The 25,149-nt window shown below is 31.3% G+C and overlaps 6 protein-coding genes across 15 annotated transcripts in view; 2 read left to right on the top strand and 4 right to left on the bottom strand.

Moving 5' to 3' along the window:
- The window catches only part of LOC108741940, a 9,281-nt gene extending 3,845 nt beyond the window's left edge, over positions 1 to 5,436 (bottom strand). For 2 of the 3 annotated variants that reach the window (XM_018476919.2, XM_025977262.1), the window contains exons 1-3: positions 5,345 to 5,436; positions 5,172 to 5,276; positions 473 to 682 (exon numbers count right to left, since the gene is read on the bottom strand). In XM_018476919.2, coding sequence (XP_018332421.1) covers positions 473 to 655 — 183 coding nt within the window. In that variant the 5' untranslated portion in view covers positions 656 to 682; positions 5,172 to 5,276; positions 5,345 to 5,436. Of the gene's footprint in view, positions 1 to 472; positions 683 to 1,414; positions 1,650 to 5,171; positions 5,277 to 5,344 lie in introns of those variants that run through there. The other variant, XM_025977263.1, reaches the window with a different exon arrangement.
- A 461-nt stretch (positions 5,437 to 5,897) lies between these two features.
- On the top strand, positions 5,898 to 7,329 carry LOC108741384 (LETM1 domain-containing protein 1). 2 transcript variants are annotated; one of them, XM_018476193.2, is made up of 3 exons: positions 5,898 to 6,003; positions 6,053 to 6,713; positions 7,098 to 7,329. In XM_018476193.2, exons 1-3 carry the CDS (start codon positions 5,918 to 5,920, stop codon positions 7,326 to 7,328), a joined length of 978 nt encoding a protein of 325 aa, XP_018331695.1. In that variant the 5' UTR covers positions 5,898 to 5,917; the 3' UTR covers position 7,329. The 2 variants fall into 2 exon arrangements, with proteins under 2 accessions (XP_018331695.1, XP_025833045.1); XM_025977260.1 differs by having other exon boundaries at positions 5,907 to 5,991.
- Positions 7,330 to 8,196: 867 nt separating this feature from the next.
- Positions 8,197 to 13,088, bottom strand: LOC108741517 (zinc finger CCCH domain-containing protein 3). Of its 2 annotated transcripts, none has more exons than XM_025977244.1 (6): positions 12,859 to 13,088; positions 12,305 to 12,802; positions 11,731 to 12,244; positions 11,466 to 11,627; positions 8,860 to 9,055; positions 8,197 to 8,805 (listed from the first exon to the last, which is right to left on the bottom strand). In XM_025977244.1, the coding sequence occupies exons 1-6, from the start codon at positions 12,890 to 12,892 to the stop codon at positions 8,374 to 8,376; spliced, it is 1,836 nt and encodes a 611-aa protein (XP_025833029.1). In that variant the 5' UTR covers positions 12,893 to 13,088; the 3' UTR covers positions 8,197 to 8,373. The 2 variants fall into 2 exon arrangements, with proteins under 2 accessions (XP_025833029.1, XP_025833028.1); XM_025977243.1 differs by lacking the exons at positions 11,466 to 11,627; positions 11,731 to 12,244; positions 12,305 to 12,802; positions 12,859 to 13,088 and adding exons at positions 9,478 to 9,639; positions 9,743 to 10,256; positions 10,317 to 10,814; positions 10,871 to 11,098.
- Positions 13,089 to 15,220: 2,132 nt separating this feature from the next.
- Positions 15,221 to 15,937, top strand: LOC112905240 (LETM1 domain-containing protein 1-like; the record flags this gene model as incomplete). The annotated part of the gene is made up of 1 exon (XM_025977247.1): positions 15,221 to 15,937. A coding segment is annotated over one exon (690 nt), but the record flags the coding sequence as incomplete, so codon positions are not given.
- Positions 15,938 to 16,799: 862 nt separating this feature from the next.
- LOC108741955 (transcription initiation factor TFIID subunit 4) lies at positions 16,800 to 24,524 on the bottom strand. Of its 6 annotated transcripts, XM_018476935.2 has the most exons (8): positions 23,889 to 24,524; positions 22,743 to 23,832; positions 21,578 to 21,844; positions 20,387 to 20,491; positions 19,965 to 20,177; positions 17,945 to 18,914; positions 17,509 to 17,774; positions 16,800 to 17,309 (listed from the first exon to the last, which is right to left on the bottom strand). In XM_018476935.2, exons 2-8 carry the CDS (start codon positions 23,616 to 23,618, stop codon positions 17,157 to 17,159), a joined length of 2,850 nt encoding a protein of 949 aa, XP_018332437.1. In that variant the 5' UTR covers positions 23,619 to 23,832; positions 23,889 to 24,524; the 3' UTR covers positions 16,800 to 17,156. The 6 variants fall into 6 exon arrangements, with proteins under 6 accessions (XP_018332437.1, XP_025833030.1, XP_018332469.1 ...); XM_025977245.1 differs by having other exon boundaries at positions 22,743 to 24,524; XM_018476967.2 differs by having other exon boundaries at positions 22,908 to 24,523.
- A 216-nt stretch (positions 24,525 to 24,740) lies between these two features.
- LOC108741391 (U3 small nucleolar RNA-associated protein 18 homolog) overlaps positions 24,741 to 25,149 on the bottom strand; it is an 8,791-nt gene continuing 8,382 nt past the window's right edge. The window contains exon 2 of the mRNA XM_025977246.1: positions 24,741 to 25,134. Coding sequence (XP_025833031.1) covers positions 24,794 to 25,134 — 341 coding nt within the window. The 3' untranslated portion in view covers positions 24,741 to 24,793. The remainder of the gene's footprint in view (positions 25,135 to 25,149) is intronic.

Consider the following 25,149-nt stretch of genomic DNA (forward strand, 5'->3'; position numbering starts at 1 on the left):
TAGAAGTAACAAACAACAAGTACATGTGAATTGAGTTTTCCCAGAAATTTTTCCTAACTTTTAGTTTTTTTACTACCGCATTCAATGTTTATTAAAGGTGAAGAGCTACAATTTTTTTAATCTAAACAGGTCCATATCTAAACTTTCTATCGGCGTTTGGTTCACTATTTTATTTCTACCAATATTGTAATAAATAATAATAAATATCATTATTTTAAATTAAGGGGCTAACTTTTAAATTAGTCATTTGTTACAATTTATTAAATTCAGCGAACTTAATGTAACATTACTTTAAACTGAAAAAGAATATTATATAAAATGGGTTAATTATCTGTTGCTCTGATATTATTGATTCTACATTTTAAATAAATGAGTCCCAACCATACAAGATACATTTTTTTTTAGATTTTACACCTTTTCTGTGTTTCTTTTCATTTACTAACTATTAAGAAAAAAAATAGTATTCACTTACTCGGTTTCCTTGCCCAAGAAAAAACGTCAACAAGGCAATTATAATAAAGTTGATCCCACCCGCAAAATCAGTCAATTTATCGAACTGAAAGCTGGCAGCTATGGAAAAAAATATTAGCTGCATACTGACAGTCACTATTGCGCTAATGGCATAATGGTCAACATCAAGTATTTCCACTGCCATGATTTTATTTACTGTTTAACACGCCCACTGAAAAAAAAATGTATTTGACTTGACTTGACTAGGCAAATTTATAATAGAAAACCAAATAAAGCACTACTAAAAAAGGAAAATTAAAACAAGAATTGATTCGATATTGTAAGTTCCAAGTACCTATGGGCACACTTAGGTTCATTCAATCAAAAAGTTTTTTGTTGTTTTATTTGTGTTTTTAAATAATTTTTGAGCGATTTAAATTTCATAGTAGGTACATTTGGTAATTTTATTTGCCTTTTTAAAGAGGGATTAATAAAATGTTTTTGTTTTATTACGAGATACGAATAAGCATTATTTGATTGCCAAGGTTACACAGCATCTTAAAATCAATACATGTACCATGTTCCAAGCATTAGTTTTCTTTTTCGAAATTAATTAAAAAAAAATCATTGCTGATGCAATTTTACTGCTAACGTTTAAATTGCAGGGTATAAATAGACGTGTTTATAACATTTTGTAATTACATATAAAATGTGTAAAATCAGAAGAACACAGAAAACATGATCATACAGTTATGACGAAACACGTTGTTCAAATAGAAGCTCAAATAATGATTTGTTCCAGTTTCTAAAACTAGAAGTAAATTAAAAAATATCTACTTGTGGAAGAAGAACTCCTAGGTGTCCAAATAATATCCAATTAAACATATAAAAATAGCACAGTGAACAACCTTTGGGAGAAAAGTACAAAAATCTACATAACAACGCGATTAAATTGCGTACCCACCTCAAAAAAATAGTTTCTTTTTACAGAACCGTTTTTATTTCGATTACAATAGACACTTATACTTTAGATATTTTTGTAACACGGTTGTTTAACATTGTAAACAACTTACAAGCTCAACTTTAATAACAAACTATATGTGAACACGTTGTCGCATTAGTTAGCGCTTTCGAAATAACTGAACTCAACTGCGCGACGCTCTCGACGATAGGCGTTGCGACGTCGCGGAATAGCGACGAAAATGATTTTCGATTTGTTACCTCTTCTCTCCAAAAATTTCCATCCCGTAGGTACAGATATTTAGCACAGGCCCGTGTATTGACGAAGTTAACGTAAGGGTAAGGAGAATTAATAACTGGAATTCGTATCAAATTTACGGATTATACATACTTATACAGAACCTTAATTTTATTGAAAAAATCGGTTGTCTGTAAAGTCGGTTTACTGACGATAATTGAGCGTGACAACATCAGAAGAAAATACTGATGGAATGGTTTCATTTTTCAAAAGAAAATTTTAATTTTATTTGTTTGATAGATATTTTGTATGGATATAGAGAAGGAGGTAAATGGAAATGTATTATTGTATAGCAGCTGTCCACGCGGACGCATCGCTCACTCAAGTAGGAGAGAGACAGATGTCGAACGCTGCCGAACGCGGAGGCCGATTGTGCCTCTTTGTCGCTCGTTCCGCGCTCTCGCTTGCACTTGAAGCCTTAAATGGAACGCCTCAGAGCGAGGTAATGCCGCATAAGTCATGTTTTTTCGTGCGTGCAGCCGGCTCCATCGAATTATAAGACGTTGTCACGTCAAAAACCTTGATGAATTTATAATTATTTTTTTATTTATTTTACTTTATCGAGTACTAGATTTTACTCGCGGCTTCGCTCGCGTTGATGTCTTAAATACATGTCAAAGATCATTGACGATCACATAAAACTAATTTTTCTATCCCTCGGGAACAGTATTTTTTTTCTAGATAAAAGGTACCCTATGTCCTTTTCTATACCCTTGACACCCCGACAATGTGTCTACAAAATTTCACGATCGTCAATTTAGTACTTAAGGAGTAAAATCGACCTTTTAAAAAATAATTTTTTCTATCCCTTGGAAACAATATTTTTCTGGATAAAAGGATAGGATTGGTTGAGTAGTTAAAGCGTGAAAAGCCGACAAACAAACTAACATTCGGATTTATAATGTAGGATGTACCCAAAAATCAGATTGTAATTCGCGTTTAACTTATTTTAAAACCTGTATGTAACCTAATTACTGTACTAAAATATGTTTACTTGTGTGCAGGGGCGCAACAAGGGGGAGGCTCCACGGGTGCCTGAGCAGCCACTCCATTGGGTTGGGCACCTAGTCAATTCCAGTCGATTCAGCTAATAACCCAACTTGAAAGTTCGGTTCAAATAGTTCAAGCTCGTAAATGAGCAGCCGAACTCGATCTTTTCAGCTTGTACACCCCCGCAGTATATAAATATTTATAGTATTATGATAGGAGCACCCAGTCAAACTGCAACGTTGTTGCGTCCCTGCTTGAGTGTGACATGTACGAAGTAGCTAGCAATCGAGCAGAAATAGAGAACAAGTAAAACTTAGCAACTTTTTATTACTAAAGAATTTTTAAGATCTTTTTTTAGCATTTCCTAGAACCCTTACAGTTTCGATTTGGAATCCGGATATAGAGTGGCGACCCAAAAACAGAAATAATTAATAAAGATATATTTTTTTAAATCCCCTGCCGAAAGACCAGAGAGTCCCTATTCGTAAGAAAGGACTTGTAAAATGCAACACAAAATATTTTATAATCTTTGATTAATTTGATTTCAGAGTAGTTATTGAACCCCCTCTTGTCTAATTTCTAAACTATTACTGTATGAATAATATCTTAATTGTAGCCATGAGTTGGTAGATATTTCGAGTGGAAATCATTTCAAAAACGCTTTATTTTTATAAACGGCTACGAAACTAGGCCACGCCGAAGAGGGGAAAAACAGGATTGAAACGAAGATTTCTTGATAAAATTTTCCAGTCCGACTCCCTAACGATTGGCCTAATAGTATGTAGTTGTGTTGTCATCACAGAATTTATAATTAGCTACGTTTTTTTATCTTAAAACTTTTTTAATTGTTACCGTACGATTGACAACAAACTCATGTGACCAAAAATACACATTTTCTCAAATTAATTTATAAAATTGTAAATTAACTTTTACATTTAATCTTAATCGGATTATTTCTTAACGAACGAATTCAATATTTTATTCAGAAAGTCTATTATCTTCACACATACATAAATAGAAGCATATTGTTTCTCGAGACAAACATCCAAGGTGACCGAATGATGCGATTGTAAAAAAGGCTGTTAAAGGGATTAGGACAAAGACAAACAGAACAAATTCTTTTTAAATGAAGAAATAAATTGCAGAATTTAGTTACTGTTACAAATTTCTCAATCGTTGGACAGAAGACTAAAAATTTATTGCCTTGCTCTTATTATTACTATACAGGGTATCTTACGGTGATGACCCATTAGAATATTTCAAAAATAACTTCGAATTAAGTTTTAAAATTTTGCGATCTACTCTCTTTAAATAAAATAATGCCATTCCTGTATCACTTCCGATCATACTGGAAGTTTTCGTCAACTTTTTTATTTTAAATAGAACACTCTATATGTTTATGAATTTTTAGAATCTACGAGGAATTTTATAAAGCTTCCTTATGTCTAGATGTACTTGTTCTGTTATGTTTTTTCAGTATCTTACTCAAAATTGCATATTTCTTATATTATGTAAGCTGAAGTATTAATATTTGAAGGGAAGTTAGGGGGGGTTACCATCATTTACTACAGTTACGTTAAAATTTGTTTAGTATTATACAAAGTGATGAAAATTTAATACCAAAACCGAAAATAATATGTCACCTTTAACAAAATCATTATCCGCATTTTTAACTATAAAAATACTTCTCTATCAGAAATCGTATAAAAAATCGTAGTATAGGTACCAAATAAATTTAAATAGATCATTAAAATCGAAAAATTTAATGGCGTACAAATTTCGACTCACACACTGTAGCATTTTTATTTTTGGGTAGTCTTCTAGACTACAGTGCACTAGTTTAATTTCGGGCGATGGTACCACATTCCTTTATAAAAAACTCCCGCTTTCAAAAAGAGGGTTTAGAACATTCACTTGTAACTTTTAGCCATACAATTTTAGTTTAACTTTACCCACAACTACTTCATTATTTTGATTTATTCAAGTCGTTTAATAAAAGGGAGAAATTAATTTATCAAGAAGTAAAAACGACGCATTTAAAGTAAAAGTTGCAAATGCACCCCGGTAATTTCTAACTAAAATTCTATCCACTGATAGCTCACAACTAGATTAATACAGTTTAATACGCTCAGCTCATTTAATAAGGAAAGAATTAATTTATCAATAAATAAAGACGATGTTTCTAAAAAGAGGGTTGAATGTGAACCCCGGCAATTTCTAACTCTTAACATTATTTTCACTGCTACCAAATGACCCGCAATAATCTTTATGTATGTACTTTCACTCGTTTAATAAGGGATAAATTAAGTAATTAAAGCAAAGAGAAGACGTTATTAAGTTGGGGGTTGAACACGTGCACCCCAGTGTAATTTCCAGCTGTAAAATTACTTTGAATCATGCCTTACAACACCTTTAATATATTTTGGTATTTTCAGCTTGTTTAATAAAAAAAAGATACAAAAACGAATCCTACCTTTCGAATGCAGTAAGAACAATTCTAGAATATTGTAGTACCCACTTCCATTGTAAACAACTCAAAACACTGAGAGAAAACTTCGTGGACGAATAGTTAGAAATACTAAAACAATATACAATATTTTATAATTAATAAAAATAAATTGAGCCAAATGTTAAATAAAATCCTACCTTTCTTGATACGTCTAAATTGCAATCGAAAATATTTTTATGGCAGTGGCTTGTAAGGAATTTTCTTTCATAGACAATGCATCCAAGAAATTTCCCTTTAGAACAAAAATTACACTAAAGTACATGTATTATCGTTGTACACCCGTAAAAATTTCGATTTAGACGTATTTATTTATATTTATAGAATACACGGCACTTATTTAATTCGTGATAGTTTGAATTTAAAACTGTTCGTGATTGCTCGCCCTTTATGTAGACAACCCACCGTACTGCACAGTATTCTCATCGTCAGTGCAACGGTAGTAGTTATAATTCCTTAATTAAAGACTCTGTTTTCAATAAGAGGGTTTAAAATATTATTCACTAAGTACTTAACTAATAAATTTTATCTTTTCTGACAACACAAATAAGTAGTGACATTTAATTTTTTATATATAGCGACGTGCACATAGACACAACTGGTTCTAACCTCAAGTAAAGGATAGGATCATAAAGAAACGAATAAAATGTAAATAAACAATAGTTGCATTAAAATAAACCACTTGTAAAATTTATAATTAAAAAAAGTGGAAAATGGCGTTACCAATATTAATCCCAGCATACCGAAGGAATATTTCTAAAATATTGCTAACATATACAGCAAAAAGGTGCAACAAGAGGTATGAAGTACTTGCAGTAATAAAAAAAATAATCAAACCGAATTTTTAGGCAATCACAAACTTCAGGGAAACGGTCTTCACCAGTGTATAAATCGGAAAAGGCAAAAACCAAAATAAGGTTTTATCTTTTGGATCAGTATTCATATTATTTAGACAAATATGAAAAAATTTTGGAAAAACAACTGCCAGGGGCAATGAAAATATATAGGATATTTATGGAAGGAATTAAACATTTTTTCCGAGATTTTAAAGAATTTATAAAGATATACAGAGAAGTGAACTTTAGTACAAGAGACATTAGAACTTTGGAATTAAACCAATTAGAATTATATGATCAAATGCCAAGAGACATGCTTAAAATAGCACCTGTCCTTCTTATATCTGCTCTTCCACTTGCAAACTATGTTATATTTCCATTAGCCTTTTATTTTCCAAGGCAACTTCTTACTCATCATTTTTGGGATTTAAAACAGAAATCTGAATTTAGAATATACTTTCTTCGAAAACGACTGTTGCACAATCGACCGATTTTTAGACATTTACAAACCCAGCTGCCAAATTTAAGGTCACATGACCTACACAAACAGTGGTCCCATGTATTAGGTCAAATAGGAAGTGGTGTTCATCCTACTGCTTGTGAAATATTAGAATGTAAGGATCTATTTGAAGGAGAACCTTACCACATATATTACATCAGTGGGAACCATGTGGTAAGCATTTTGTATGTAGTATAAAAAAATTCTAAACTAGTCAACATTATATTAAATGTTGCTCAAATGGTGCCTTAACAGAGATCAAATATGCATGCATAATAATAGTATTTTGGTTTATATTCTTTTTGTTGATTGTTCCTAAGTAAGTGGTTCTTATATACATTAAAAGTGACAAATTTTTATTAAAAATGAAATTTAAAATGTTACTTACTTCAAAGTTTTTCAAACTTTCAAGTACTTAAATGTCACTATAAACATTTAAACGTTAAAATAAAGGCTATTAAGTTTGAATTAGGCACTTTGGATTACTCCAAAATCACCTATTGATTAAACATTAAAGCATCTATAAATAATTCCATTAATTTGATAAATATTTTTTAGAGACATTTGATAAAACTGCATGATTTACATGCTGGGTTTTTAAAACGGTCTCGATTAGTAGAACAAGCAGCACTAATACAAGCAATGGATAAAGCAATCATGAAACAGGGGGGTGTAGATGAACTGGGAATGGAGAGCTTAAGAACTGCTTGCTTTACTAGAGGTATTTTTATGTTTATTTTTTTATTTTGTAATGCATTCAAATCAAGTCTTTTATATCGAAAAATTTAATGAAAACCGTTAACGATAAAATGAAAATTAAANGTAATACCATAAAACACTTTCTTATTATTTTCGATTATTTGAAATTAAACTGCAGCTACTTTTCTTTTATTAATAATTGGTGATAGATGAGGAAATTGGTGTTATTGAAAAATGTTACTACTATGGTAACGACCATAGATAGTAGCGATTACGACTAATCTTAAGCACTATTGAACTAACCCATAGATAATCTAATCTATGAACTACCCTTTGTATATCTATTATCTATGGAACTAACCTAATCATAATAAACATAGACAAGATAGTAATAGTGAACTAATTTTAAGCAAGATATTGCAAACTAAATATGTATTAGAAAAGTTTAAAGATTTCTTCGGTAAAGGCAATTGAGAAGATTTTTAAAACATTAAAAATCTACAAATTTCCACCCGTTTTAATAATTATTAGTAGATTATTACTTCTGAAGGCAAGTAAGTAGACCTTGTTCTTCTGTTGCTACTTACATAATTGTTTTGTCGTTTTCGTAAAGTATCAGTACATCGCATATACTTAGGAAGTTTTAAGGTGCCAGATATCTGAAGGACAACCTCTGAAAGGATCACAAAGTAAAGTATATTAGTTTATATTAATAAATGTACCAATCCTTTAAAGCATTTCAATCTGTATCATGAATGCTTTTAAAATCAATAAAGCGGAATATTTACTTTAGAAATAAATATTTGCAGAAAAAGAAATGAACCACGAAAAAAGTTTTTAAAATATCAGTAAAACGATAATCTAAAAAAAATTGTAATAATATAGCAGCTACATAAAAAGAGATACAGTATAACGCTGTTGAACGGTTAGAGGAAAAATAATTAAAATCCTCTGCAAAATCGCTTCTAATTCGTTTATTATTCTTTTTAACATCAATTATATCTTCTAACTACCTTTTTTTTAATAAAAACAGTAATAAATGTTGCCACGAAATCATCATTTCTTAGTTTTGTTACAATTGAAATCAATCAATCACATATATAGTAGATATAAATTTAATGTATCACAAACTCTCCTAAGTACTTTCAAAAGGTATAAAGGAAGGCAATTCACCCAGCTTCGGACGTTTCGGTAAAGGCGCTGAAATTTCTTCAGTATGGTTGTCATTTGAATGAGTATCTGAATGCAAAATTTTCGTTTCATTGTTATCATCAACATGTATATCGTTTGAAGATGTTGGATTAGAATCTATATAGTATCTTTTTACCAAATTATTGGCAATTTCTACTTTTTTTGTCGATTCATTTAATTCTTTGATTGAATTTTTAGGAGTTTGCTTATAGTTATCTTTTTTAATTCGTTTTTGAGAACTTGACGATTTTGTGGCAACCTTTATAGATATTTTACGTTTTCTTACCACATTCGCATGTGGATAGGGGCACTTCTTCTTCAAGCACTTTCCCAATTTTTCAAATGCAGGGCATAGGTATTGGTGACGTTTATCACACTAGAAATAGGAAACATTACAATAAATAAAATTTAGTAAACTAGAAACTAGTACCTCTCTGCCTTTATCGCAGAAACCCTCTAAAAATTTCTGGCAAATGTCTGCTTTTGCGTTTATTTTCACATGAAGGTACTGGCAGTTTTCTCGTGTACACAAGCCTTCCAAAAAGAATTTGCAGGTCGCCATCTTTTCCGGCGATACTTTATGTGACAAAAGACATTTATCGTTTATGCAGGCTCCTTGCAAAAATCTTCAAAGAATAGACGAAATTATTATAAATATAAGACTTTAATAAAAAAAGCAGTTTGAGGATAGCTTAAGCAAAATATAAAGAGGTGTTAAGAGTTGAATTAACGGAAAAAAACAACAGATGTACTAGTTATTTCCTAAGAATGGGAGAAAGAAAATCGAGTAAAGAATAAAAAACTAAGAGAAAATTATTAGGAATCTAAGATATTGCATTTGACATAAAAAAGGAGAAAACCGCAACGTTAGAAACTAGAAAAATTATAAAAATTTATGAAAAGGCACCTCAGAATTTAAATTGCTTAATTGTATTTAACTTACATGTAACAATTATATAATTAAAAACATTTTATACATGTATAACAATATTTTTCTATTCAAAACGTACATTTGTTTAAGAAAGAAAACTAATATAAACTCACTTACTTGGGACACAAGGAGATTTGATCAGGATTATGCACACGGTTGCATGTACCCTTTTCTTTACCTCTACAGCGTCCATATTTTCGAAAGAATGGACAGGGAATATTACATTTTTTCATTCTGTTTAATGAACTGCAACTGCTTATATTTTTCTGCTTAAAATGACTAAAACAAAATATTTAATATGTTCTTTTTTTATCACACTAAAATTAAATTGCTCAAAAATGTGTAAAACATTAACTTTAAAAATAATGTAATAGTTATTTACCTTGTTAAATTATGTCTTTTATTGGCATTGTTTTTAATAGGACTATTTTTATCTTTTAAATTATGGACAGCACGTGCAGACATTGGTTGTCTTGTTAAACAGGTCAGTGTTTTGTTATGGGCATCTAATTTGAATTTTTGTCCTCTTATTGTGATTAGTTTTCTTCCAATCTTTTTATTTTGACTTAAGGTACCATTTGTACTATTTAACTTATTATTCAGTGAAGTTCTGTTTAATATTCTGTTGATACCCACAAACTGTGTCTTACTCAGAATAATTTTTTTCTTTACATACAGATTTTCTGATGACAAATTATTGAAGAAATAAAACCGCTTCTTTCTTGTTTGCTTCATCTCTGGCAAATATTTTATATAATTTTTATTGTCTAATAGTACTTTATCAATCTTGAATCTACTTTTTGCATAAAATAATCTCTTAATATGGAAACCATCCTTATCACTGGTTGGTTGATCTTTACTAAATGATCTTCTTACTAAACGATATCTTGAGCAAACTAAAAATTAATGCAGAAATATATAATACCATGAAACAATAAAGTTAAATGAAACCTTACCTTTCTGCCGTTGTTTAGTTGGAGATACTTTGTAACTACTTCCTGCTTCATTTGGTTTATTACAGTTCACAGAAGAAGCAACACGAACCAGTTTAGTTTTAGTATTTTTTATAACAGCACCTTTTTTCTTTGCTATTTCTTCTTTTGGTTTGTAATTGTCTTGCGTCAAAATTGTAGATGTTGTTTTTGTAATTTCTGTTGGTTTTATATTATTTATTGTTGATGTCTGATAAATTGTAGGAATAGAGGCCATTGTATATTGCAAACTTTTCTGCATTATAACATTAGGATTAACAAAAATTGAAGTACTAGGTGTTGAATGAGCCATTTTATTAAAGTGGGGATTAACATGAACACTTTGTTTGAAGTTAGGGTTTATTAATATTTTTGCTGGTGGTATATTAGAATTTTTTTGTTGAAAGCCATTTTGTACCATATTTCTATTAACGTATACAAATTTATTTGTAGATTGAGGTACAGGTAAAATGCCAGTAGTTCCTAAAATTTGGAAATCCTCTAATTAGTAAAATCCTTTCAAAATACCAAAAACTCACCTAGGCTTCTATCAAAATTATTGTTATGGGACATTATAAGGCTACGTAACGTCGTTTCACAAAAACACTTAAAATGTAATATTGATTCACCATAAAAAAATCACAAAAATATTTTGACGAAGCAAGTCAAAAATGTATCTTCGTTCTCGACTTTTCACCACAGCACAAAATTACAATGAGCTACAATATGTTTGACATGTTTAACGTTGAACATCAATTAATTGACATTGAAGATTGAACACATAGATAATAGATTGAACACGTCTAATCATAGACAAGCTATGATCATAGATAATAGCATAGACAAGGTGCTGATAAAGTAATACCATAAAACACTTTCTTATTATTTTCGATTATTTGAAATTAAACTGCAGCTACTTTTCTTTTATTAATAATTGGTGATAGATGAGGAAATTGGTGTTATTGAAAAATGTTACTACTATGGTAACGACCATAGATAGTAGCGATTACGACTAATCTTAAGCACTATTGAACTAACCCATAGATANAAAAACATTTTATACATGTATAACAATATTTTTCTATTCAAAACGTACATTTGTTTAAGAAAGAAAACTAATATAAACTCACTTACTTGGGACACAAGGAGATTTGATCAGGATTATGCACACGGTTGCATGTACCCTTTTCTTTACCTCTACAGCGTCCATATTTTCGAAAGAATGGACAGGGAATATTACATTTTTTCATTCTGTTTAATGAACTGCAACTGCTTATATTTTTCTGCTTAAAATGACTAAAACAAAATATTTAATATGTTCTTTTTTTATCACACTAAAATTAAATTGCTCAAAAATGTGTAAAACATTAACTTTAAAAATAATGTAATAGTTATTTACCTTGTTAAATTATGTCTTTTATTGGCATTGTTTTTAATAGGACTATTTTTATCTTTTAAATTATGGACAGCACGTGCAGACATTGGTTGTCTTGTTAAACAGGTCAGTGTTTTGTTATGGGCATCTAATTTGAATTTTTGTCCTCTTATTGTGATTAGTTTTCTTCCAATCTTTTTATTTTGACTTAAGGTACCATTTGTACTATTTAACTTATTATTCAGTGAAGTTCTGTTTAATATTCTGTTGATACCCACAAACTGTGTCTTACTCAGAATAATTTTTTTCTTTACATACAGATTTTCTGATGACAAATTATTGAAGAAATAAAACCGCTTCTTTCTTGTTTGCTTCATCTCTGGCAAATATTTTATATAATTTTTATTGTCTAATAGTACTTTATCAATCTTGAATCTACTTTTTGCATAAAATAATCTCTTAATATGGAAACCATCCTTATCACTGGTTGGTTGATCTTTACTAAATGATCTTCTTACTAAACGATATCTTGAGCAAACTAAAAATTAATGCAGAAATATATAATACCATGAAACAATAAAGTTAAATGAAACCTTACCTTTCTGCCGTTGTTTAGTTGGAGATACTTTGTAACTACTTCCTGCTTCATTTGGTTTATTACAGTTCACAGAAGAAGCAACACGAACCAGTTTAGTTTTAGTATTTTTTATAACAGCACCTTTTTTCTTTGCTATTTCTTCTTTTGGTTTGTAATTGTCTTGCGTCAAAATTGTAGATGTTGTTTTTGTAATTTCTGTTGGTGTTATATTATTTATTGTTGATGTCTGATAAATTGTAGGAATAGAGGCCATTGTATATTGCAAACTTTTCTGCATTATAACATTAGGATTAACAAAAATTGAAGTACTAGGTGTTGAATGAGCCATTTTATTAAAGTGGGGATTAACATGAACACTTTGTTTGAAGTTAGGGTTTATTAATATTTTTGCTGGTGGTATATTAGAATTTTTTTGTTGAAAGCCATTTTGTACCATATTTCTATTAACGTATACAAATTTATTTGTAGATTGAGGTACAGGTAAAATGCCAGTAGTTCCTAAAATTTGGAAATCCTCTAATTAGTAAAATCCTTTCAAAATACCAAAAACTCACCTAGGCTTCTATCAAAATTATTGTTATGGGACATTATAAGGCTACGTAACGTCGTTTCACAAAAACACTTAAAATGTAATATTGATTCACCATAAAAAAATCACAAAAATATTTTGACGAAGCAAGTCAAAAATGTATCTTCGTTCTCGACTTTTCACCACAGCACAAAATTACAATGAGCTACAATATGTTTGACATGTTTAACGTTGAACATCAATTAATTGACATTGAAGATTGAACACATAGATAATAGATTGAACACGTCTAATCATAGACAAGCTATGATCATAGATAATAGCATAGACAAGGTGCTGATAAAGTAATACCATAAAACACTTTCTTATTATTTTCGATTATTTGAAATTAAACTGCAGCTACTTTTCTTTTATTAATAATTGGTGATAGATGAGGAAATTGGTGTTATTGAAAAATGTTACTACTATGGTAACGACCATAGATAGTAGCGATTACGACTAATCTTAAGCACTATTGAACTAACCCATAGATAATCTAATCTATGAACTACCCTTTGTATATCTATTATCTATGGAACTAACCTAATCATAATAAACATAGACAAGATAGTAATAGTGAACTAATTTTAAGCAAGATATTGCAAACTAAATATGTATTAGAAAAGTTTAAAGATTTCTTCGGTAAAGGCAATTGAGAAGATTTTTAAAACATTAAAAATCTACAAATTTCCACCCGTTTTAATAATTATTAGTAGATTATTACTTCTGAAGGCAAGTAAGTAGACCTTGTTCTTCTGTTGCTACTTACATAATTGTTTTGTCGTTTTCGTAAAGTATCAGTACATCGCATATACTTAGGAAGTTTTAAGGTGCCAGATATCTGAAGGACAACCTCTGAAAGGTTTTGCAGATGATCTCATAAAGTCTTTTGTTCATATGTGTCTTTATAAGAAGAGTAGCAGATCATACACGTATGTCCATTTCACTTGAAAACGGGTCATTAATAGTTGATACTTTTTGCCTGAAAGAATAAAATTTTGAAAAATCACATTCAGGATTCCAATGGCAAGAGTCAAAAGCTTTATTCTCGTGCTTTGTTGAAAGTTCACTAAAATCATTGATTAGAAACTTAGATTTTTATAACTAATAGTGATTTCTATTGTAATATTAGCCTTTTCCAATGAGCAACTTATTTATTTTTGACAGAATAATTACGGAGGTATCATTTATCATTTTGATTGCAATAACACAATAAAATTCAAGTTTAAGGTACTTAACACCTCAAACAACAGTTTTAATCCTCTTATTCAAGTCGACAATTACAAAAACTATAGTGTCATTTACATAAAATATTAAACAACTAATGGTAATAATAACAAAAGCTATCTTCTGCTACATGCAGAATAAATTAATTTATAGAGAACTGGCAGCTAGAATTAGAATTTGTTAGGCACTTTTGGGACTTATGTAAAAATCATCAATTTATATATTTAACTTTTGTATAAGAACTTTCAGCTTGTTTTTTTATAAATAAATACAAAATAAGCACAAAATGAAGTTACTTTGTTTTAAAAATATAATTGAGACAAATCGCGAATTTACGAAGGTGAATTTCAATTAGCACAAAATGAATTAGTAAATTAATAAGGCAGGTTTGAAAATTAGAAAACTGATTTTTCCATTTCCTTGAAATTCTTAAAACTTAAATGACCATTGCTCAAATAGACCAATATGGAAAGTATATTTTTGTTAGCACAATGGATAGGACATTTGGTAGAACTACAGTCATTAAACCTATTATTAAAACTTAGAAAACATTCTTGTCTTATTAAGCCCTCCAATTAGAATAGAATTAGCCCACATCTATTGAACACACGTTATCAATAAAAAACGAAGTCAAAATATGCAGGCAGTAAGGTAATTTATTTATTTAAAATTACTTTAAGATTGCATAAATTTATGTAATTACTACTGTAAAAAACCATCAATTTCGTAACAATTTATTTTGAGTAAAATTGTTTAATCAAAAAAAAAAAATACAAACAAAAATATTAAAAAAAGACAAAAAACAAAACTACGAGATTTTAAAGGTAGAGAAATGTTTTATTACTGAAAAATGTTATTTTAAGACAAGTTAAACAGAAAGTGCTTCGACTGTACATAAAGATGAGATCATCGGACTCAAAACACTAGGTCTAGCACTGTTTTGTACTCAGTCAGGATAAAGGTGAATAATTTATATGCGTAATGAAACACAACATTATATATTTTTGCACTTTCAAATATAATATTATTATGGAGATACACCGAAATGCAATGTCCACATGGTATCAAATGAAATGTCAGAAATATTCCGACGTTAATAAAAAAAATAATCAAACCGAATTTTTAGGCAATCACAAACTTCAGGGAAACGGTCTTCACCAGTGTATAAATCGGAAAAGGCAAAAACCAAAATAAGGTTTTATCTTTTGGATCAGTATTCATATTATTTAGACAAATATGAAAAAATTTTGGAAAAACAACTGCCAGGGGCAATGAAAATATATAGGATATTTATGGAAGGAATTAAACATTTTTTCCGAGATTTTAAAGAATTTATAAAGATATACAGAGAAGTGAACTTTAGTACAAGAGACATTAGAACTTTGGAATTAAACCAATTAGAATTATATGATCAAATGCCAAGAGACATGCTTAAAATAGCACCTGTCCTTCTTATATCTGCTCTTCCACTTGCAAACTATGTTATATTTCCATTAGCCTTTTATTTTCCAAGGCAACTTCTTACTCATCATTTTTGGGATTTAAAACAGAAATCTGAATTTAGAATATACTTTCTTCGAAAACGACTGTTGCACAATCGACCGATTTTTAGACATTTACAAACCCAGTTGCCAAATTTAAGGTCACATGACCTACACAAACAGTGGTCCCATGTATTAGGTCAAATAGGAAGTGGTGTTCATCCTACTGCTTGTGAAATATTAGAATGTAAGGATCTATTTGAAGGAGAACCTTACCACATATATTACATCAGTGGGAACCATGTGGTAAGCATTTTGTATGTAGTATAAAAAAATTCTAAACTAGTCAACATTATATTAAATGTTGCTCAAATGGTGCCTTAACAGAGATCAAATATGCATNTTAACTAGTTTCTATTTCGAAGTAGTAATTGAACAAATATTAAAGGTGGTATTCAAATAGTGATGCATTATCGTTTGATTTAATAAACTTTGATTTTTGAAAAATTTATCTCAACTAAATAATCTACAAAAATTTTCATCACACATTTAATAAAAAATGCAAGAGGGATGTTTAGACAATTGCCAAATGTAACATGCATCGTTTATTTTTACTATTTTTACTGATTTTATTGTGAAATAGATTTTCTGCTAAAATTAAACTAGTAAACTTTGCATCACACTTCGACCACCTCCTTTATCAGAAACCCAAACACCTCAATGTGTTTAAGAATATTCCAATCCATTGGACAATTGATTTGTATGTATGGTTGTATTAAAAAGTGTACCGTTTTAATGTCGCATACTAAGAGAAAAAATTACGACCAACTCGTTTAAGTTAGTATTCTAAACAAAACCAAACAAAAAAAAAAGAAACGGAGGGACGAAGATATGAAAATTGCTATTTACAAAATTACACTTTTTCCAACAACAAATAAAATAAGAACACGAAGGAAAAAATAAATAAATTATTTATTTAAACAATTTCATTTTGTCCTTCACGTTGCCGTGCAGTTCTATTAATTTAAAATTACTTTAAGATTGCATAAATTTATGTAATTACTACTGTAAAAAACCATCAATTTCGTAACAATTTATTTTGAGTAAAATTGTTTAACAAAAAAAAAAAATACAAACAAAAATATTAAAAAAAGACAAAAAACAAAACTACGAGATTTTAAAGGTAGAGAAATGTTTTATTACTGAAAAATGNTTTTCCAACAACAAATAAAATAAGAACACGAAGGAAAAAATAAATAAATTATTATTAATCGCGCAAGCATCTCGCTTTGATTGATTAGGCGACAAAATTCCACTCATTTAAAGTGGAAGCGTTTTCCCTACAAAAATTAATTTCATTCAGTTACCTATCTCTTGGTATCACTAAATTTTCTTTCTTTCTCTCACGCATTCTCGCACACACCCTGCATATCGTGACTGGAATAAAATAAGTCTCTCTCCGTCCTTCTTACCTGTTTGTGTTTTTTTAGAATATAATCCAAAGGGATTTGTTGCCATTTTTCTTTTCATTTTCGTAAGAGTCAAATATCACAACACTGACGAGAAAAAGCGTGCATCACTTGAGATACGATTTGTACAGGAGCGGACTTTTACAAAGATCCTTTTCCGTTTCAAACAAAAATTGCAGATCTCTTAACGTGACCTTTTTCATTCTTGCCCTTAGCGGTAACTGACCTCTCGCGCCACTGTGGAAAGACCCAGTACTTGTCTGAAAAAAGGAAACACAATCAAGGTAATCAGAATAACACTCATCTGAAAAATATATGGTGTTGCTGGAAGTGACGATAAGTCTTTTATAACAAGTAAATATTTTTTAATTGCTTTTGGAAAGGGTGGTAAAATAGAAACTTGAAAAAAAAAAATGAGAAGTAGTAACAATCTGATATTAATTTCTTTTGAAAACTCACCTGTGATGAACCAGCGCTAGCATCTCCGTCAAGTCGAGGTTTCTTCCGAGGACCAATAGCTTGGAGCGCAGTTGCATTTGCCTCTCGTTGTCTCAGTTCTTCCATTTCAACCCTTTGCATTTCTTTCGCTTTCGCTTTTAATTTGGCTTGTTCTGGATCTTCCGTTTTCGATCGACTTTTTGCCGCTCTTAGTAACATTTCTCGCTCCAACTCTTCATGCCTTTTTCGTTCTGCTCGGTCTAGGTCCTCCAGAAACTTCAACTGACCTGAAACAAGATATCTGTTACTGCTACAATTTTCTCCAAATATAAAATTCTGTAAATCGAAACAAAAAATACTACTTTTACAAGGAAATAAAAGTTTACAATTATTATATTCATAAAACTAATTTAACCAACAACAAAGACAGTATTTTTTACAAAGCAAAAGGATGTACCTTTGATATCACTGGTAACCTCGTATCGTTGATCTGTCTTCACCATTTCTAGACGGTGTTCTGTAATAATCGATAATTTCTCGATCAAATTTTTGAGTCGTTCTTGTACAGCATGCGAAACACAGGCAACTACTTCGTTACTGGGTTCATCGAGACCGTGCTTTTGCATTACTTGTCGTAGTTTTTGTTGCAACGGTCCCATATTTAGTAAAACATCCTCTTTACAAGACCGAATTTGTGTACCAACAAATTCCGTCGATCCCAGAATTTTTTGCGTTTCTTCGGCCAAATTAACACCACCCATAGCGGCCACATCGTTGATGTCATCATCACCGGCAACATTTCCCGCGTAAGCCGCCGCAGCCGCGGACGCCGAAAACGACGCCTTTTTGTCCTTGTCTTTAGAGGACTTTGACGTTGACGAAGGCACTGATGGTTTTCCGGATGATACGCCAAGCGATTTTTGAGAAGCAGCTTGAGTACCGGACGCTCCGGTTCCCTTGACTTGTACGGGCGTCGCTGCCGTTCGAACGGCTACTGGCGTACGCACCTGAACAGGCTGCTGACGTACTACTGTCGCACCGGTCGCGCGGACTTGATTAGTTGCGGGAAAAACAGGATGAAGAGCGGGAGGCTGTGAGCTTGATACCGCAACGGGCGTCGCAACGGAGTTCGGTTGGCGTATAGTAGCCACCATTCTTGTAGTTTGTTGAACAGCACCACGTACAGGGGTAACAAGACGTTGTTGAACGACGTGACCAGCACCAGCAGGTCGTACGACGGTCGCACCAGGCGCTACAAGTCGCACTTGGGATGATGCAACCGCGGCAGGTCGTACTTGAGTGGATACCGTCGCGACGGCAGCCGTCCCACTCTGTATGGAAAAGACGACGTTGGCGGGTGGTGGACGGATACCGTCTATCGACAGTTCTTTCGTGGCGAGCGAATGTCGTAACAGCGGTAAGCTTTTCTGCAGAAAAAGGACAATTATAAAACTAGACTTAACCATAATAGATATACTAAAAATTTTGAGATACAGAAGAACTCCTGGTAATGAAACATTTTTATAAGCACTTTAAGGAGAGTTCAAATTTCCTTTACTTTTGCAGACAAGACAGTATAAATGATAGAAACGGATCTTATTGACATTAAGAATAGTTATTAGAATGAAATAAAATATTTTTTTTGTGTACGTATAGATTTCCACTACCTAAACAAATTATGATCATCGCTCTTTAAAAAATAAATCGTCCAAATGCAAAAAGATGGTTCATTTCACACACTTTACGTCACTCTGAGAGCGGAGGATAACAGTTACTAACGATAATAATACAAAGATCCCTAGCTAACTGCAGATGTTACTTTCATATACATCTGTACTTACACATACATATATGTAGATATGTTTCTTCAATATTATAAATAACTTATTTTAATGAAATATTATCATCAAGGCAATTTTAACTTTCTTTCACCAATAAGAGATTTGGTTATACATTGCACTGTATTGCAGTTTGGACAATCATTAATATATGTATCTTTAAAAGTCAATAATTTGATTTTTAAATCACGTTTACTTGTTTTTTAAAGCAATTTGGTGATAATCATACGAGTAATTTTTAAGACAATTATAAAAATTGTCAATTTTGGTTAATTTATTATTTTTATCTCTATCGATTTTAGAAGGTTACAATAGAAACTGTAGCTGACTGTTTACTTTAACTAAAATAAAATACTGGAACCCCAAATACCACATACAACGTTTAAAAAATTAAAATGCTTTTTGATTCCCAGTGTCACTATCGATTAGACGAGGGTGTTATAACGAGTTTTAGGTTTTTAAACGTTTAATATGGAAGTTTGGGTTTTAGCGTTTTATCAGTTCCATTTATTATTTTTTTTTTTAATTTATTTTATTGTAGTGAATAAGAGAATTAAAGGTTTTTGAAAAAGCGGCAGTTGTATTTAAAACATATTACTAGATAAAAACTCACTTTTATCCAGCTTTTTGTGAATTTACCTTTAAAAATCCAATGAGGCACGGTTGTGGCGAAGCATTTAGAAGACGTTCGAGCCGATCGCAAAAATCTTCGGGTTCGACGTGCATGTCTATTAGTTCTTGAATTAAGGTTCTTACACTACGTTCTACAGACTTGGGTTCTCTGCTTGACAATTCTAGAAGGTTTGCTAGGAACTTGCGGCACTTTTCTTTGGTATTGTCGTTTGCCGGTCTCTGAAAAAGTAAACGTCTTTAAAGTATACCACGACGAATTATTACGATAACATTTAGAATATTGTAAGTATCTCAGTATACTACATGAAAATCCCTGATTAATAAAAAATTTTTAATATCATACACGTCATGTGTTCAAAACAATACTTGATGTATGTAATGGTTAATGGGATTAATGTTCAATTCAATAATAAAAAAGGATTTCCCACCTGCACAGGGGTTGCTGTTTGTACCACTGTTGGAACTGCAGAATTATTGACAGTTGTGACTCCAGAGGCAGGTGCAGGGCTGGATACAGGAGCAGCTGTTGCTCCCTAATAAAACATTTAGGATTCAAAACCACTGGTGGTGTTAACTACATAAATGTTAATATAAAAAACGACTACACAATTTTTCGTGTAATTTATGTACGGAAAAAACCAAATCCCAAATAATAAAGTAACTTTTAATCAAATCAATCCAATTATATTGTTTCTAATTTTTTTAAGTAACACAATACATACGTATTAACTAAAATACTTAAAAAAAATCTTCAACAGATAATTTAATTCAGAGACAAAACAATACAATAGAGCTAACTTTAACTGACATTAGATAGATACGATATAAAGATATAAAAAATTAAGTTATTAATATAGTACCTTACCTCAAGAAATCAAAGATTTCAGAAAGTCTGTATTTGTTGCAAGACCATTCCAACAGAATATAATTTTTAAGTATCTAAGCAAATAAAAGCAGCATATGCTAGATAAAATAATAAAACTACTACCCTCTAATAATAATTTCAGACAGCAAAATTAACTTTTTTTTTAAACTAAACTTGAATAAATAATGTTGTTCAAATAAAACTATATTTCTGTAGTTTTAAAGGGAGCTAGTGGATACATGCGTAAGTCCTATTACAGCAAATTACCTACAAAAAATATATAATCATGCAAACTGCTGAAGTGATTTGCTAATGTTAAAAAATTTCTCTACCAATACTACTCGAAATAATTAAAATTTTGAATATGCATGCCTCTTCCACATGAGCTTATAAAACTAGCTGAGTAAGTATATTGAAACGTTTTATGATTTGTTTAAATAACAATTACTTCAAATTTTGGAGACTACTATTAATTTGAATTAAAATAATCAGTTTCTTAATAATAAGAATATAAAACTGTTCAAATTTATAACAACTGATGCTATCTATCATTTTATGGGATTGAATTTCTTTATGGAGTGATAGAAGCTCATGTAAGGAAATGAAACAGGAAAGAGCGTTCAATGGCTGATAGATATTTCAAAATATTCGCTAAAAAGTGAGAGAAAAAAAAAAGAAAATTAAGAACTACCTCAAAATATTAATCAAATATAATTGAATAGAAAAATACGTAGCATATTTCTGTTTTGTTCACCTGTTGGACTATGGTCTTTTGTGGTGCTATAGTGGCAATAGTAGGACCGGGTGTGAACTGAATGTTGAGCCTACTTACTGCTGGCACTGCTTGCATACGAAACGTGACCGGTGTCGTTGCACCGGGGACCGAGCTTGCAGGCAACCCCGTCGCAACACCCGGTGCAGGCCCCACACGTAACAACTGGTACTGACCATTTTCTGTTTTGAGCAACAGGTGTCCTTGCTGACCAGGCTGTAGACCATGTAAACTTTGAAGAGTTAACTGCTAAAAGAATAAATTGACATTAATACTACTGATTTTTATAAACAATGTTATTTATAAAATTAAAATTAATAAATAATGTAAAAGTGAGGATAACTTTTTCAGAATTTTATTTAAATCTTAAAAAGAAATCCAAACTTATTAATAGATCAACTTCTTAGCAGTTATGTTAACGCAACTTTCAACAAAAACTAAATTAACTTACATAATTCTATAAATGTTTTTCTTGTAAGTACTTCATTTGTATTTTCAATTTGAATAACTGCTTACATGTTTATCTAATACAATAATACATAATTACAAAAATAATATTACTGCCAGTATTTTATTTGCCAAAAGTACAATTTACTTAAGAAGCCCATCATCATCATGAATTTGTTAGTAAAGAAGTATGGAGATGTTAATATCCAATAGCGTCAACAGGTTGCGTACACTTTTTCAAATGCTTTCTTCATAATTAATTTTCTTAAGAATTTAATAGAATAAAAAAAAATTAATAATTATTAGAGGAAGTTTTGTTGTACCTGTGTACATATAAAGTTTGTGTATAAGAAAAAACTGACCAACAAATTTTAGAATGGCCAAGCAGTTTCTAAAACTAATAAATATTTTTTGAATCAATATTAGTATTTATTTATAATCTTCAGAAATAAACATGATTTTAGGTTATGTCAGCAGAATTGGACTTGTTGCTCAGTTTTTTGCGTTTTTGGTAAATTTCAAAGTAAAAAACAACATTTCAAGCAATACTTCTATAAAAAATTTACCAGTAAACACCTGGCCATAGTATTTCTGTTGAAGTTCAAGATTTAAACATGATAATAGAATTCAATCTAAGTATGTACTTCTTTAAAAACACAGACATCAAATTTCCTCATTTGACAAGTGTACGTCAACTTACTGGAGCTCCAGGACGGGCCCCAACCATCTGTGGTGCACTAAGCACAACCCGAGCTGGCTGGCCCTTCTGTGGTTGTGTGGGTACCCCAGGACGTACGTTAACTAATTGAAGATTAGAAAGGACAGTGGTAGAGGATTGTGACGAAGGAGTACCTACATTATTAACCTGTGGCACTGGCGAAACGTTCATGGGTAATGTTACTAAACCGGGTGAACCTGCAGGTGCCCCACTAGTTTTTATTACTATTGTGGGTTGTTTGGCTTGTATTGTTTGCACATTTGTGGTGGTTGTCTGAAGAACAGTTTGGGGTGTAAGAGAAGACAACCCAATGGTACCATTAGGTATAGTCTGAGACGTGGGGAAAGTGGCGACCCTGTTGGAAAGGACCGCTGCCGCACTAGTCATTGTCTGTCCACTTTGTGAAAACACTACTTTAACACCACCGCCACCACCACCAGTATCATTAGCCTTTGAGGTCTGTGAGTTACTGCTGTTATTGTTGTGATTATTATTGTTCACTTGGTTCACATAACTAGTCGTGACGGCTCCTGTAGCTACCTGGGCCGCCGCGCCCGTGATTATAGTGCCGGATAACGCATTATTCACTACCAGTTTGTTAGTATCCGCGGTTGTTGCCGAGCTAACTATAGACTCGCCGTTTATGATGGCCCCATGTTTCTGTGAGGGAACTGTCCCGCCATTAGATATTGCACTGTTTATATGATTTTGGTTAATTCCGATGCTTGTATTTGACTGGATCGACACCGCCGGCGTCGATGTGACGAGCTGGTTCTCTAAAGAACCCACAATTGCATTCACGGCCGACTCATCGACGTCTGATCTTAGAGCTTCTTCGAGAAACTTAGCAGACGCCATTTTCTGCCGAGACCCAACTGTAAACTGAGGAACGCATGCGCCTTCCTTTCATGCAGGCCTATGTTTAATTTTTGGGTCTGCGCATTTTACATGCATCTTACGCTGTTGCTGTTCACAACAAAGCAAATGTTGAACATGTGATGAAAGGGAATTGCGTGGTAGGTTTTGTTATTTCCAACTTTGCTTTTCATTTCATTCTTCATTCCAAGTCGATCTGAGGGAAATTTTGATATGTTTCCCTTTTTAATTGTCAATATAAGTTACGCTTACCATGTACTGAAATTGACAACACGACGCGTGTCAGCACAATTTGACAGAAAACTGATAAGTCATCACCTAAGAAGGAAGTAGAACAAACCCGCGAACTACAAACCGGTATTAACACAATATAAATAAACAATATTTTTTACCGTTAATAGGTATCTCATTTTTACACAAAACTGCAACTATTATAAAAATGTAGCTAATAATATATGTATAAGCGTGTATCTTGTTTAAAAACCATAAATGTAAGAGTAACTGTATATAATACAGATACTTTAAAGATATGATGGTATCAGTACAAGTAAAATTAAGAAAAAAACATCAATTACTCATAAGTACATTGGATTAAGCAGATTAAGAAAAGAAAATTACATTTATATTAATTATTCTTACCTGTATATATTTTAATAAATTTATCAAAATCTAAGCACTGTTGCCAATACGTTTATAAACATTTCAAATTACCTACCTTGATAAAATTACATAATACATAAATATGCCAAGTACTGTCTCAATTAAATGCAATTAACGATAACTTTCAGTTTAATTAATTTTAATTTATTAAAACAGCGCCAAAAACTGATCAAATTTGATTTTATAGCTTCAATGGACATGTATTTATATTTGCGTCATAAAAATATTAGGAAACCCAGATAATACGATTCTTTTGAATTTAATGTTGACTATTAAAGAAAATGAAAACTTTTATTTTCTACTGTTTTATTTCTCAACTTTCCCAGTATCTCAAATTTTACGAAATTACAACTGGCGCGAAATTTAATTTGATTCAAATAACAATATTTTTTATATAAAATGAAGCTTTTATGAAAACTGTTATAATAAAAAATAAATAAAACGTTAATCAAAAGATGGTGTTTATTACAAAAAAAGGATATGAACAAGTAACACAATTAGTATGTTTTATAATATTTTAATCTAAATAATGAAACTACCGCTTTTTTGTTACCAATTGCTAAATATCCGCTCCCTGGAGATATATTCATAGCCGTGATATATCCCATCTTAGCGCCAAACGTAGGAAAATTACTAAAAACAGTTCCTGATTCTACATGCAGTATGCGCACAGAATTTTCAATATTTTCTGAAGAAAGAGCAAGTATTTCAGACGTACTGTTAAAAGAGAGGTCTTTTATACTTGTAGTTAAATTAAGGACACTTTTCCTGGGTTGGGGTATTGTTTTATTTAGTACTTCGCTCATTTCATAAAGATTAACAACACCTTGACAGGAACCAGTTGCGATATATT

Source organism: Agrilus planipennis, unplaced genomic scaffold (assembly GCF_000699045.2).
Source record: "Agrilus planipennis isolate EAB-ADULT unplaced genomic scaffold, Apla_2.0 scaffold24, whole genome shotgun sequence".
Classification (NCBI taxonomy): Eukaryota; Metazoa; Arthropoda; class Insecta; order Coleoptera; family Buprestidae; genus Agrilus; species Agrilus planipennis.

What these genes read in the sequence shown, in the direction of transcription:
- LOC108741955 (XM_018476935.2), bottom strand. Translation starts at nt 23,618, where the DNA reads ATGGCGTCTGCTAAGTTTCTCGAAGAAGCTCTAAGATCAGACGTCGAT. An exon ending in AAAAGACCATAGTCCAACAG is followed by an intron (nt 20,492 to 21,577) that starts GTGAACAAAACA and finishes ATGTTTTATTAG; the next exon opens with GGAGCAACAGCTGCTCCTGT. An exon ending in CTAGCGCTGGTTCATCACAG is followed by an intron (nt 17,310 to 17,508) that starts GTGAGTTTTCAA and finishes TCCTTTTTTCAG; the next exon opens with ACAAGTACTGGGTCTTTCCA.
- LOC108741384 (XM_018476193.2), top strand. Translation starts at nt 5,918, where the DNA reads ATGGCGTTACCAATATTAATCCCAGCATACCGAAGGAATATTTCTAAA. An exon ending in GCAAAAAGGTGCAACAAGAG is followed by an intron (nt 6,004 to 6,052) that starts GTATGAAGTACT and finishes CCGAATTTTTAG; the next exon opens with GCAATCACAAACTTCAGGGA. An exon ending in ACATCAGTGGGAACCATGTG is followed by an intron (nt 6,714 to 7,097) that starts GTAAGCATTTTG and finishes AATATTTTTTAG; the next exon opens with AGACATTTGATAAAACTGCA.
- LOC108741517 (XM_025977244.1), bottom strand. Translation starts at nt 12,892, where the DNA reads ATGTCCCATAACAATAATTTTGATAGAAGCCTAG. An exon ending in AAAAGACATAATTTAACAAG is followed by an intron (nt 11,628 to 11,730) that starts GTAAATAACTAT and finishes ATTTTGTTTTAG; the next exon opens with TCATTTTAAGCAGAAAAATA. An exon ending in TCTGCGATAAAGGCAGAGAG is followed by an intron (nt 8,806 to 8,859) that starts GTACTAGTTTCT and finishes TCCTATTTCTAG; the next exon opens with TGTGATAAACGTCACCAATA.